General features: G+C 47.2%; 1 protein-coding gene across 1 annotated transcript in view; it reads right to left on the bottom strand.

Annotated features, from left to right (window-relative positions):
- Nucleotides 1–5,091: 5,091 nt before the first annotated feature.
- The window catches only part of PACC1 (proton activated chloride channel 1), a 32,286-nt gene continuing 22,952 nt past the window's right edge, over nucleotides 5,092–14,425 (bottom strand). The window contains exons 6-8 of the mRNA XM_004387535.2: nucleotides 13,959–14,103; nucleotides 10,325–10,432; nucleotides 5,092–8,700 (exon numbers count right to left, since the gene is read on the bottom strand). Of these exons, the coding sequence (XP_004387592.1) occupies nucleotides 8,539–8,700; nucleotides 10,325–10,432; nucleotides 13,959–14,103 (415 nt within the window). The 3' untranslated portion in view covers nucleotides 5,092–8,538. The remainder of the gene's footprint in view (nucleotides 8,701–10,324; nucleotides 10,433–13,958; nucleotides 14,104–14,425) is intronic.

The following is a 14,425-nucleotide window of genomic DNA, read 5'->3' as shown; positions in this document are numbered from 1 at the left end:
CATTGCTGCAGACCTTAGTCTAGGAAAAAGAATATTTCCTAAAATATAAAACTAAGGTATAATCCTTCCCTTCCCTTTGTCTCTCCCAGAAATATGTTGGAGGGAATTACCTGCACTCTGGAATTTGAGCAGAAAACTTAAATTTCCAGGCTTTTTAAAGCACAAAATATAAATAAAAGCTGGGAAAGTAAACCAAAATCGTTAAGATTGCTCCTCCTGAGTCTGCAGCTCCCAGGAGTGATGAGCAGTAGTAGAGGCAGCGCAGGTGGACAAAGCTTCCTCTCCATCCTCCTCTTCCTCTGTCAACGCTGAAGGCGGGGCCTTTCCAGTCCTTACACCCTGCCCTTCCCCCAGTCCCTCCTCACCCGGGGATGGAGACTTTGAGGCCCACAGCGTGGTGATGCAGAGCGCTAGCTGTCACTGCCTGGCTTATTTAGACGAAATGCAGCAGGCTTCACTAGAGTTCTGAAAAAGTTGATTATAGAGGTCTTGTATGTTTTTACCTTGGTCAGGTATTTCTCACATATTTTGTTATCAGAGTACCATTCCAATCTCTTAACTTGCAGTCATGTGGAAAGCTGTTTTGTAATGAAAGATCTTCACTGGGGGACTGAGCAGCATTTAATAAAGTCTACGTTTGTATTTTGCCTTATGTCATCTTTGCTTTTTTCAGCTCCAAGCTTAAGCATTCAGAAGCCTGGCCCCCTTGATACATATTATACGTATGTGTACACACAGACATTTTTGAGGCAAATTACAGAATGTATTCTAAAATTCTAGGTTCTAGGATATCCTTCCATCGTCCTTCATGTCCCTGTATGTTCAGAGGATAGGTTTAACTTATTTTAAATGTTAGTTTTAATTAAAATAGACCAAGGAAGCTAAATCTCATAGTCCATAATAATAACTAACACTGGTGTTCGGTTTTGGTTGGGGGTGGGCAGAAGGATTGTGACAGAGTCAGAAGGCAGGCATTCTAAAGTGTTTTCAACTACTAATGTTTAATTTGGCTTTAACACCCGTTAAAAACCTCTAGTACAGGTTCTGCACACCACGCCTGGGTCATCATGAAGCAGCTCCTTTCGCTCTCTGTGGTCCTGGGAGAAACTCTTCCTTTAGGGTCAGCGGCTCATGTTTTTCAACATTCTCAAGTAACTGGTATTGTAGAACCACCCAAATAAGGCGTCCTTCCAGATCCCCCCACACAAATCCAGGGCCAACCAGTATCATTGGCAACTGGGGACGCTTATAAGAAAAGGATGATCCTACTACAAACACGGAGCTTGAACGGCAAGCCTTTCCAGAAAGTGAAGGTTAGGTCTGTATTTCTGTTTTGTGGAAGGGAAGGTCTAGGCATATAGTTAATAGTTGTTAATGTTTTTTTTTTTCCTTGAATTACTAAAAATATTCACTTACTTTCTAACTATAGCACATTTAAGAGGCCACTCAACTTTCCACAATGCAAAAAATACAGTTTTAGTATAATCACTAGAGCAAATTTTAGTAGATACTTCAGTAATATTAAAGGGATGTGTCGTCTTTAGAGATACAGGTAGTCCCCAGCTTATGACGGGATTCCGTTACAAAGACTATCGTCAGTTCTGATGTAGTCGAATACCGTGGTAGTTGAGGGTGTCAGCTTGCCCGGGCTGTGACTCTCGGTGGTTTGGCAGTGAGGTAAAGATGTAGTTTGGCAGTTGTGTGCACACCTTTCACCACAATGGTGAGAAATTTGTAAAGGGAGCCCTAGTATCACTGAAGACTGCTGTAATTGCTATTTTATGTAAGTCAAATTTCACAGTGGGAACTGCTGTAACTGAATTAAGACACCTAGTTACAATGAGGAGACCTGGTGGCACAGTGGTTGAGAGTTTGGCTGTTAACCAAAAGGTCAGCAGTTTGACTCTACCAGCCGCTCCTTGGAAACCCTCTGGGACAGTTCTCCTCTGCGCTATAGGGTTGCTAAGAGTTGGAATTGATGGTGACGGGTTGGTAACTACAATGGGGCTGAATGGACCTGGTGGTGGAAGTAGCCAAGTGGCAGCACTTGATCACCAAAGACAAGGTGGGCGTGGTTACTGTAATGGACAGCAGAGTCAACGCAGTAATCAGAATAGTCTAACTCATGGACTTACGGTGTTGGCTCCTTCGTCATGGTGTCATTAGAAGTCAGATATCTACTAAATATTTACTTGATCTGTACAAGTGGAAGAATTCTAGGTCAAGTGAACAGTAGTCTAACTCAAATCACCAGAATAGTCAGGGCCCCTCAATCAATTCCCAGACTTGAGCGAGTTTACAGACCCACAACCCCTTGAATGAAGGGGAGGCGGGTCCCCCTGAGGAAGGATCTCACTACACTGCCAAAATTTATACTGTTAATCTTGCTCCCAGCCTTCCCCAAAGGGATTTACAGCCTTTTATGAGAGTGACTGTTCATTGGGGAAAAGGAAATAATCAGACTTTTTGGGATTACTGGACACTGGCTCTGAACTGACACTAATTCCAGGAGACCTAAAACATCACTGTTGCCCACCAGTCAGAGTAGGAGTGTATGGAGGTCAGGTTATCAATGGAGTTTTACTTTAGGTCCATCTCACAGTGGGTCCACTGGGTCCCCAAACCCATCCTGTAGTGATTTCCCCAGTTCCAGAATGCATAATTGGAATAGACATACTCAGCAACTGGCAGAATCCCCACATTGGATCCCTGACAAGTAGAGAAAGGGCTGTTAAGGTAGGAAAAGTGAAGTGGAAGCCATTAGAACTGCCTTTACCTAGGAAGATAGTAAGCCAAAACCAATACCCCATTCCTGGAGGGACTGCAAAGATTACTGCCACCATCAAGGACTTGAAGGATACAGGACCATCCCCATTCAACTCACCTGTTTGACCTGTGCAAAAAACAGATGGATCTTGGAGAATGACAGTGGATTATCATAAACTTAACCAGGTGTTGAATACAATTGCAGCTGCTGTTCCAGATATAGTTTCATTGCTTGAGCAAATTAATACATCTCCTGGTTCCTGGTATGCAGCTATTAAATCTGGCCAATGCCTTTTCTTGATTCTGGTTTCAGAAGATCACCAGAAGCAATTTGCCTTCAGCTGGCAAGGCCAACAATACACCTTCACTGTCCTACCTCAGGGGTATATCAGCTCTCCAGCCCTATGTCATAATTTAGTCCTCAGGGACCTTGATCACTTTTCCCTTCTACAAGACATCAACACTGATACATTGATGACATTATACTGATTGGACCTAGTAAGGAAGAAATGTCAATGACTTTGGACTTGCTGGCAAGACATTTGCGTGCTAGAGGGTGGGAAATTAATCTGACAAAACTTCAAGCACTTTCCACCTCAGTGAAATTTCTAGGAGTCTGGTGGTGTGGGGCATGTCAAGATATTCCTTCTAAAGTGAAGGATAATTGGCCCCTCCAATTAAAAAGGAGGCACAATGCCTGGTGGAACTCTGGATTTTGGAGACAACATATTCGTTTGGGCGTGCCACTCCGGCCTATTTAGCAAGTGACTCGAAAAGCTGCTAGTTTTGAGTGGGGACCAGAAGAAGGCTCTGTAACAGGCTCAGGCTGCTGTGCAAGCTGCTCTGTCCTTTGGGCCATATGATCCAGCTGATCCAATGGTGCCTGAAGTGCCCGTGGCATTTAGAGATGCTGTTTGGAGTCTTTGACAGGGCCCTATAGGTGAATCACAGTGCAGACTCAGGATTTTGGAGCTAAGCCCTGCCACCCTCTCCAGATAACTAATTTGGCATGTTACTGGGCCTTAGTAGAGACTGAATGCTTAACCACGGGCCACCAAGTCACCATGCAGCCTGAGCTGCCCATCATGAACTGGGTGTTGTCTGACTCACAAAGTCAGATGTGCATAGCAGCACTCCATCATTAAATGAAGCAGTATATATGAGATTGGGCTCCAGCAGGACCCAATGGCACAAGTTGCATGAGGAAGTGGCACAAAGTCCCGTGGTCTCCACTCCTGTCCCATTACCTTCCATCTCCCAGTCTGCAGCTATGGCCTCATGAGGAGTTCCTTAAGATCAGGTGACTGAGGAAGAGAAGACTCGTGTCTGGTTTATAGATGGTTTTGCACAATATGCAGGCGCCCCTTGAACATGGAGAGCAGCAACACTGCAGCTTTCTGGGATCTCCCTGAAGGACAATGGTGAAGGGAAATCCTCTCAATGTTCAGAACTTTGAGCAATGCACCTGGTGGTTCATTTTGCTTGGAAGGAGAAATGGCCAGATATGCAATTATATACTGATTTATGGGCTGTGGCCAGTGGTTTGGCTGGATGGTCAAGGATTTATAAGGAACGTGATTGGAAAATTGGTGATGAGGTATGAGGAAAAGGTATGTGAATAGGCTTCTCTGAATGAGCCAAAGAAGTGAAGATATCTGTGTCTCATGTGATACCAAAGGGTGACCTCGGCAGAGTAGAATTTTAACAAATAGGATGATGCTTTCTATGGAAACCAGTCATCCTCTTTCCCCAGCCACTACTGTCATTGCCTAGTGGGCTCATGAACAAAGTGACCATGGTGGCAGGGATGGAGGTTATGAATGGGCTCAGCAACATGGACTTCCACTCACCAAGGCTGACTTGGCTACAGCCACTGCTGAGTGCCCAGTGTGCCAGCAGCAGAGACCAACACTGAGTCCCTGATTTGGTGCCATTCCTCGAGATGATCAGCTGGCAATCTGCTGGCAGGCTGATTACACGGGACCACTTCCATCATGGAAAGCGCAACGTTTCTTACTGGGATAAATATTTACTCTGGATATAGATTCAACTTCCCTGTATGCAGTGCTTCTGCCAAAACTACCAGTTGTGAACCCACAGGATGCTTTATCCACTGTCATGGTATCTCACACAGCATTGCCTCAGATCAAGGGATTCATTTCACAGCAAATGAAGTGCAGCAGAGGGCCCATGCTCATGGAATTCACTGGTCTTACCATGTTCTCCATCATCCTGAAGCAGCTGGCTTGACAGAATGATGGAATGGCCTTCTAAAGACACAATTATGGCACCAGCTAGGTGGCAATACTACCTTGCAGGGTTGGGGCAATGCTCTCCAGGAGGCTGTATATGCTGTAAACCAGCATCCAATGTATGGTGCTGTTTCTCCCATAGCCAGGATTCATAGATCCAGGAATCAAGGGGTCGAAATGGGAGTGGCACCACTATTACCCCTACTGAACCACTCCCAAGATTTTTGCTTCCTGTCCCCGTGACCCTATGCTCTGCAGACCTAGAAGTCTTAGTTCCAAAGGGAGGAATGCTCCCACCTGGAGACACAACACTGATTCCACTGAACTGGAAGAATGCCACCTGGCCATTTGGGGCTCCTTATGCCTCTGGATCAACAGGCAAAGAAGGGAGTTACCATATTGGCTGGTGTGATTAATCCTGATTACCAAGAGGAAACTGGATTGATACTACACAATGGAGGTGAAGAGTGTATCTGGAATGCAGGAGATCCTTTGGGGCGTCTCTTAATACTGCCAGGCCCTGTGATTGAAGTCAGTGGAAAACTACAGCAACCTAATTCCAATATGACTACTAATGGCCCAGACCCTTCATGAATGAAGGCTTGGGTCACCCCACCAGGCAAAGAACCACAACCAGCTGAGGTGCTTGCTGAGGGTAAAGGGAATACGGAATGGGTGGTGGAAGAAGGTAGGTTCTAAGTACTAGCTACGACCATGTGACCAGTTGCAGAAAGGAAGACTAATTGTTATACTTCTTGTTTTTTATGTGAATATGTGTATATATATAAAAAACCAAACCTGTTGCTGTCAAGTGAATTCTGACTCCCAGCAACCCTACAGGGCACAGCAGAATAAATTGTTTTCTTTCCTCCCTTATAAGATGTAAATGGGGCTAGTACGTTTTCGGCTGTACATGTTATATCATGTGAGGTGCAAATATGACTCTGTAATTGCATTTAGAGATTGTGGTTTAAGATGTGCACAGGTGCCAACTTGACAAGGGGTGGACTATGATGGTTAGGGTTGCCTGTCAACTTGGCTGGGCCATGATTCTCAGTGGTTTGGCAGTTACATAATGATGCAGTCATCCTCCATGTTATAATCTGATGTAATCCTCCTCCATGATGTGATGTGATCAGCCAGTCAGTTGTAAGGGCAGTTTCCTCGGGGGTGTGGCCTGCATCCTATATATATACGGATGTTCTAGCAATAAAGTTAGCTCTGGATCCTGCATATGGCTCATCACCATCTGACCTCTGGTTCTTGGGAGTTGAACCAACAGCCTGCTGTCTGACTGCCGATTCTAGGATTCATCAGTTTCCACAGCCCCGTGGGCCAACAGCTTATCTGACCTGCCAATTTTGGGTTCACGAGCCCCTGCAACCACATGAATCAGGCGAAGCCTCCAGCCTCATGCCTGACCATGGAGTTGGGACCTGTCATCCTCCACAGCCACGTAAGCCATTTCCTTGAGATAAATCTCTCTGTAAATATTTACACATACACTTCACTGGTTTTGGTTCTCTAGAATACTCAGCCTAAGACAAATACTATTTTTTTCCCCATAGCCTGGTATTCATCAAGTGTTTTGAACAGTAAACAGTAACACTCAACTTCTGCTCATGAACATCTGAGAATGACTAACATCAGCACATTATGTGCTACAACACTGTGTGTAGTACGTATTACTAAGACAGACCACAAAAAGACAGTCGCTGAGTGCGGTTCCTCGTAACTAGAATACATGGTAAGTTGGGGACTACCTATACCTTAAAAGAAAAAAACCACAAACTTGTTTTCAGTGCTTTTAATGTAAGCTCTCGTGTTTATAAATTTTATGCATGGCTTTGCATTTGCCCTAAAAGTAAGATTTTTTAGAGAAGAGACCCTGGCTAAAGTTTGACCTCTCAAAAGCACCCAAAACCTAAAACCCATTGCCACTGAGTCGATTCTGACTCATAGCAACCCTACAGGACAGAGCAGAACTGCCCCACAAGGTTTCCAAGGAGTGCCTGGTGCATTTGAACCGCCGACCTTTTGATTGGCAGCCGTAGCACTTTACCACTACGCCACCAGAGTTTCCATCTCAATAGTAGTAGGGAGTATTTCTTCACACAGTTCACTTTCAATAGTTCAACCAAACAATTTCTGCTGCTAAGTTAGACGAGATAAAAGTGGCTTACTCATAGAAGTTTTTTTCTTTGAATTATCTAAAGCCAGGTTAAGAAATGCTACTAAGTCCTTTTGGATGCAAAGGGCATGTAAATTAAATCTCTGGTAACTTTTATAACCTTAAATCAGCCCATGGCTACCATGTGAAAAATACTGCAGTGGTTTTCTGTCTTAAGTACTCATGTTGTCCGAGGCTAGGCTGAAGGCCTGCTTCTCAAGCTTACCCATGGGGCCTGATAGTCCCCCTTCCTGGCCATCCTCATCCATCAGCATGCCCAACCTACTCTTCTGTAAGCAGTTATAACCTTGGCTCCATTTCGGGACTCTAGACTCATGCTACCTTTTATGACTGGAGGTCACAGGATGAAAGAGCATTGGTGCCTGCTGATCTAGCGTGCCAAAGCAAAAAACCCACTGCCGTCGAGTCAGTTCCGACTCACAGCGACCCTACAGGACAGAGGAGAACTGCTCCACAGGTTTCCAAGGCTGTAAACTTTATGGAAGCAGACTGCCACATCTTTCTCCCGAGGAGCAACTAAAGTACCACTGAGTGCTTCAACCACTGCACCACCAGGGCTCCTGATATTCGTGCCAGCATACTCAATTTTATTAGCCTGAATTTTTTTCTACGTTAATGAAATCGTCGAAACATACTGAGTTGGCGCCTACTACGTTCAACTGCCGTAGTGCGTCTGCGCGTTACGCAATCCGACACCTGCATCAACAGGTAAGTAGCTGGCGAGTCCACAAGATGTTTAGTTACTAGTTTCCAGTCGCTTTTAAAGTCTCACTTAACTCATGAGAGAACCTGTCAGAGGCTGGAGAGTGCAGACGGCAGACAGTGCCAGGGACACGAGGTTTGCCTTTTCTTGCCTACAGGAACAGGTTTCAAAGCATGACCCACACATCTGGACAGCTGAGTTTTCTGGAGAAAGAAAATCACACTCTTCCGTCCACTTTAAAAACCTCAGAGGGACCCAAGGTAGAATGTATGTGTGAGTTTACCAGTACACCAAGCCCAACCGGAAGAAAGGCATCTCCCACAGCTGAGTAACTTTCAGAAAACTTGATAGATATCCATTTCCATCCTCCTTCTACAAACCCTATCCATATGTCACTGGACATCTTTTTAAATGTTCACTAATAAATACTTAAATAACTTTGAGGTTATTCACTGGGTCCGTTCCACGAGGCTCTGAACAGCATTTTTTGGGCCAGGTTAGACGTTCCAGTTTGACAGGTTGTCCCCACCTCTTCAGAATACAGGAGTGCTGGCAGCTTGGTTATCGAGCAGAAGTCACGAGAACTTCCACTCCTCTGACAGTTCTACAGGCAACACAAGGTGACCTCAGCTGATGTGGTTTGTTGCCTGACCTCTTCTTTTATGGTATCTCCTCCTGATTTTGATCATCCATTTCACGCTCAGTTTGGCAAATTCTGCTGCTTTAAATAACGCCAAGAAAGCCCCACAGAGAAGAGCGATTGTGTTCCAAGGATTGGCGGTGATTATCTGTAAGACAAACAGGTTTTCTCGGTTTGCTGCAATCTGATTTTTAAGTCAGGCTAGTGTTCTTCTCCAAAGACCCCTAAAGTATTGAGATGATGAGAAAAAACGTGGGTTCTAGAGTTGCCATAACTCTGTATTTCAGACTAAACCTTTAATAGCCACAGCTCAGTTTGAGAAGAAAAATATTAGCCCCTCCCTTACAATAAAGTGATTCTGAAAGAAAAAATACATGTTTTCCAAAAAAGCTCTACACAAGTAAGAGATTCAGCATGGAACTTTAAGTTTTGGCCTAATCCAAAAATAAGTGACCTTGCTACAAATATCCTAAAACCGTATCAAACCGATAAGCTCAGTTCCTCGTTTTCTTCCCATCCGTCACCTTAGTTTCAAACTTTCCCTCCTATCTAGTCCAGTGACTGCCTTTCCTGCCAAATTCCCCTCATGGATTCCTGCCTCCCTCCAGGCCTTTGCTCCTTCTCTTCCCTGCCTACGATGCTTTCCCCCTGTCCAGATCTACGAGTCCTTCAAAGCTTTCTCTGACCACTCACACAATCTTCTCTGGACTCAGCAGATATTCATCCTACAAACTCCTCTGGCAGTCACTGCCTAGAAGAGTAACTTTCCAGCTATAAACGGCCCCTCAGTAGATGCTACACTCTTTAAAGCAGAGGTCGTATCTTGGATTTCTGAATTCCTCAGCTGGTACAGGGGAACTCTCTGAAGTCCCAGCATCGTGGACGACTTTGGGTGACGGGAGACTCCGTGTCCTCACGCAAACTGGTCACACCACCCGCACCAAGCAGGACTGCTGTGCGGCTGCTTGACGACGCGGAAGCTCGCCCTGGTCTGACAGGCGCCTCATGACGCACGCAACAGTTAAAGACGTTTGAGCCCATGTTTTATCTGTGGTGCCGAAGGCTGCTATTCCTCCACCCAGAGCCTCTGCACACACCTCTGCACACGGCCCCGATTCCCACTCGATCGTGTGGTGACATCAGAGCACATCCCTGTCACACGGACCCTGCCTGAGGTGGGACGCTTACAGGTTGAGTCTCAGCCATGAAACTTGTTCCCCTAAAGCTGCGGCCACATCAGGACAGTTTGTGATCTGAATGCCAGTCAGATTTGGGACTGGCTCCTGTGGACGCTGTGTCACGAATGTCCTTTAGCAAAGCTGCCCATTGCTCCCCCTTGTCTGAGACTGAACTGACGCTCTCTTAATTTTCTATTTGCACCTTTCTGCTCTGACTTGCCACAAATAAAAAGTATCGATCCTACAGAGAACTGTTAAAAAGGAAGGCCTTCCGATAACAGGAGTGTAGACACGTTTAATACTTTCTGCTCAATTCATTCAGGTAATGTTACCACTGAGCTGCCACTCTGTTAAGCACCGTGCTAGATGCCAGACAAGTGAAAAGGTGAATCCCCACCACAAAGACAACAGTCTGGGGATGAAGAGAAGATCACTTAGCAAAGATTGTCTATAACATAAATACAAGCTACAGACGGCCACATACTCTGAAAGAAGAGGCTGAGGAAAGCAAGACAGGTGTATCAGCCTGCAGGGATGAGCCAGAATGCTTCAGGGCGGGAACTTTGCTCTCATAATCTTAATACTACTACTCACATCTTGGACCTTCTGGATGAAAGGATCCTTCCATTCAAAGACCACAAAAAACAGCTGAGCACTTTTCTCGGCGGCTGGCCTCTGGTCGATGTAGTTAACAACGCTGGTCTAGATGGAAAGGACAAGAAGCAGTGTCAGCCTGTGGCTGGGAGGGGCGCCGTCAGAGCAGGCCGACTTCCACTCTCCACAAGAAAGCAAGAGCCACACACCTGAGCCGGGGCCACACCTCGGCCTGACCTTGGCTTCCACAGTTGTCTGGGGGTGTTGTAGATGGTCACCAAAATCTGCCATTAGATATCTGTACTCACAATTAAGATCAAACCATATCCAGACAACAATGTAGGGCTCATAAAAGCCATCAAAATCCCAAATTACAAAATATTTTATCTTATGAGCTGAATATTTCACCTTGTCAAGTCAACAGGTCAAAGTAAAATCTAACAGATCCACAGAGCTGAGTATCCCCTGTAAAGAGTTAGCAGGCATGTTGATAAGACCTGGTTATAATGATTACAAGGCCATGTGGTGTAATGGAGAAGCAGAGGCCTGGCCCTAGCCCAAAGGGGCCTTGGGGCCCGTCATCTGATCTGAGCCTCAGCTTTGCCACCTGTAAAACGGAGAAAAATGCCTACCTCATTCAGGTGTGGCGAGGATCAACTGAGAACGTATGTGAAAACATCTTAAACTCTAAAACCGTGTCTAGAAACATTTTTTAGTTTTGGTTCAAAAGAACTCATGTCTCCTGCCAAAAGACTTAGACAAATTTAATTCAGACAATTAAAAAGATACATAAAACATTTCTAATGACTTCACACCCACCAGGATAGATTATCAGGAAAACAGAAACTCTAAGTGTCGACAAGGACATGGAGACACTGAAGCCCTCGTGCGTAGTTGATAAGATTGTAAAATGGTGCAACCAACATGCAAAAGAGTTCGGTGGTTCCTCAAAAAGTTAAACACAGAACTCACGTGTCTTAGTTATCCAGCGCTGCTGTAACAGATACCACATGTGGGTGACTTTAACAAAGAGAAATTTATTTTCTCACAGTTTAGGAGGCTAGAAGTCTGAATTCAGGGCGTCAGCTCCAGGGGAAGGCTTTCTCTCTCTCTTGACTATTGGGGAATGTGTCTCTCAGAGCTTCTGCTCCTGGGCCATCTTCACGTGGTCTGGTGTCGCTCTTCCCTCATCTCTGCATGTCCTAATCTCGCTTTATATCTTATAAGAAACTGACTCAAAACATACCCTACACTAATCCTGTCTCATTAACATAACAAAGATGACCCATTCCCAAATGGGATTGTAACCACAGACATAGAGGTTAGGATTTACAGTGAAATTTTTGGGGGACACAGTTAAATCCATAACACCATATGACCCAGCAATTCCACTCCCAAGTATATAGCCAAGAGACTTGAAAGCAGGGACTCCAACAGATGTTCACTGCAGCATTTATTCACAAGAGCTAAACGGCAGAAATAACCCAAGCGTCCACACAGACGAATGGATAAACGACGCGGTGCACACCGTGGACTATTCAGACGTAAAGAGAAACGAAGTTCTGACACATACTGTGACACGGGTGGACCCTGGAAACACTCCCATTGCTGTCGACTCGATTCTGACTCATCGCAACCCTACAGGACAGAGGAGAACTGCCCCACAGGGTTTCCAAAGAGCGGCTACGGGATTCGAACTGCCGACCTTTGGGTTAGCAGCCAAGCTCTTAACCGCTGCGCCACCAAGGATCCTTGAAAACATTACGCTGAGTGAAATAAGTTGGGCACGAAAGGGCAAACTGTATGATCTCACATACGTGAAACACAAATACACAAAAACAGCAGCGGTTACCAGGGGCTGGAGAGGGGGAAGGTGAGTTACTGCCTGAGGGGCACCGAGTTTCTGTTTGGGGTGATGGAGAACATCTGGAAATGGACAGAGGTGACCGCAGCGCATGATGGATGTAATTAATGTCACTGAATTGTACACTTAAAAATGGTTCAAGTGGCACACAAAAATAATGTACAGCGTACAAGTTCATGTCACAGCTGGAGCTGCCGAGAAAGCAGGCTTGCGCCAAGCTGTGAGGTGAAAGAGCCACTCACCCCTTTAAGCACTGCTGTGGGGCCAGCTGAGAAAGGACTTAAAGTTCTCGGAGAAAGTGTTGACTAAAAGTCCAGGAGCAGACAGTCACACTACAGAACAGGAAAACTTGACGATTTGGGGTTGTCACCCCCCAAAGCAGGAAAATAACCTGCCCCCTTAAAGAAACCAGCTTTAAGCCTCTCCCAAAGCTTTCCAACCTGGGGTAGTCCGAGGGGGCAGCGCATGTGAAACGCAGCCCGAGTCGGAGCTTCCAGACTACCCAAGGCTGTGCCAGCCGCGCTGGCGCATGATCTCCGGGGGCAGTGCTCCTCGGCTCCAGTCCAGACCTCTCCTAACTGAGCCGCAGAGTCCGCGCCGGACGGAACCCTCCAAGGGGGAACTGAGGGTGAGATAACACACCCATCAACTCTCGCACCCTCTGGAGGGCCCAGCCACGTACCCACATGTGGACGGGGGAAGGAGGCCTGAGTCACTGAGGGGGTGGACGCCCTACAGGTGGGGACGAGCCTTGTTTTGTGGCTGACAGCCTGGCCCAGGCAACCAAAATTTCCCATCACTCCATCCGCACTGCCGTGCCTTTCCCAGGGCCTCTCACCTGGGTCACAGCACCATACCCCCGGGCCTCTCACCTGGGTCACAGCACCATACCCCCGGGCCTCTAGGCCAGTGGGCCGTAAGCTTTGTGGTCACACTTCCTTTCTAGTAAAAAATCCTAAGTATACAATCAATCTATGTTTATTTATGGCTTTATAAATGGCATAACATGTACAATTATTGTTTTACTTTTATCTACATTTAAAAACATTCAAAAATAAAAATGTTAAAAGGATGAGAAAATATATATACGTATATAAACAAAGCCAGTACTTCCTCCTGCATCCCAACGGACCACCAGGTGCACAGCACTTGAGACGCCTCTCTTCCCTGAAAATAATCACCTTCCACGCTCCACCAGCCTCCCAAACGCCAGGGGCGCAGGGCTAAGAACACAGGCTTTGGCGTCGGAGACCCCTGGGCAAGTCACCCACCTCTCTCTAAAATGCAGGTGTGCTGGAGGAGCAGCCGTGACGGGTGGAAAGGGCCCGGAACTGCACGGCCGACGAGGCACATGAAGCACCCGAGCCGAGGGCCTCTCGAGAGTACAGAGAACAAAGCCCGCCAGGGGTCGCCAGGGGTCACCAGGGGTCGCCAGGGTGAACAGGGAGTGGGAGGGGACTGCCTAGGAGACACTGAGCTTCTGTCCTGAGCGACGGAGACATCTGGGAAGAGATGGACGCACGGACCGGGCAACGCGAGGAACGCCAGATAACGTCACCGAACCGCACACGTGCGGAACGCGGACGCGGCAAACGGCGTCTCACATCTGTTACCCTCCACCCCCACACACGCAGACGCCTACTCATCGTGGCCACGGTCTGCTTCTCCTTGAGACCCTGCTCAGAGGCCACCTCCTCTGTGAAGGCCCCCTCCACCCCAGACGCGAGTGTGGAGAAGCCGTCAGGAGCCACGCAAACCCAGAGCCCCTACCTCCTGTCGGAACTCCACCGCCTCCCGCCCATCCTCCTCCTTGGTCTCCACCAGCGACATCTTGACCCAGGTGCGGAAACCGCCAGAGAACTTCCAGCTGGAGTAGGCACTCTCGCAGGCCTGCATGAAGCCCACCTTGTCTGGGCTTGGAGGGCAGAGGGAAACAAGGTCCAGGTTAGCCCAGGCCTGATGGCAGGACGCACACACGGCCAGCCCCAAACGCCAGCCCCTACTTCAGGCCTCTTTCTGTGCTGGCCCCACCAGGATGACGCAGACTCTCCAGGCTCTGCTCCTCGGTTTGCAAAAGGAGGGGGGGCTGTTGTGGCCTCAGGGCAGGAATGTGGTCCCACCCGCTTCATCTCTACAACCTGCGCAGACCTGAGCCCCTGAGGGTCGGGACCCTCGTCACCACCCCAGGCGGTGTGCCGGGAGCAGACCTGAGCCTCTGAGGGTCGGGGACCCTCGTC

The sequence above is a fragment of the Trichechus manatus genome, unplaced genomic scaffold, assembly GCF_000243295.1.
Source record: "Trichechus manatus latirostris isolate Lorelei unplaced genomic scaffold, TriManLat1.0 scaffold00187, whole genome shotgun sequence".
NCBI classification, from domain to species: domain Eukaryota; kingdom Metazoa; phylum Chordata; class Mammalia; order Sirenia; family Trichechidae; genus Trichechus; species Trichechus manatus.
Note: the sequence above shows the minus strand (reverse complement) of the source record. Positions and strands in the feature narration are given on the sequence as shown.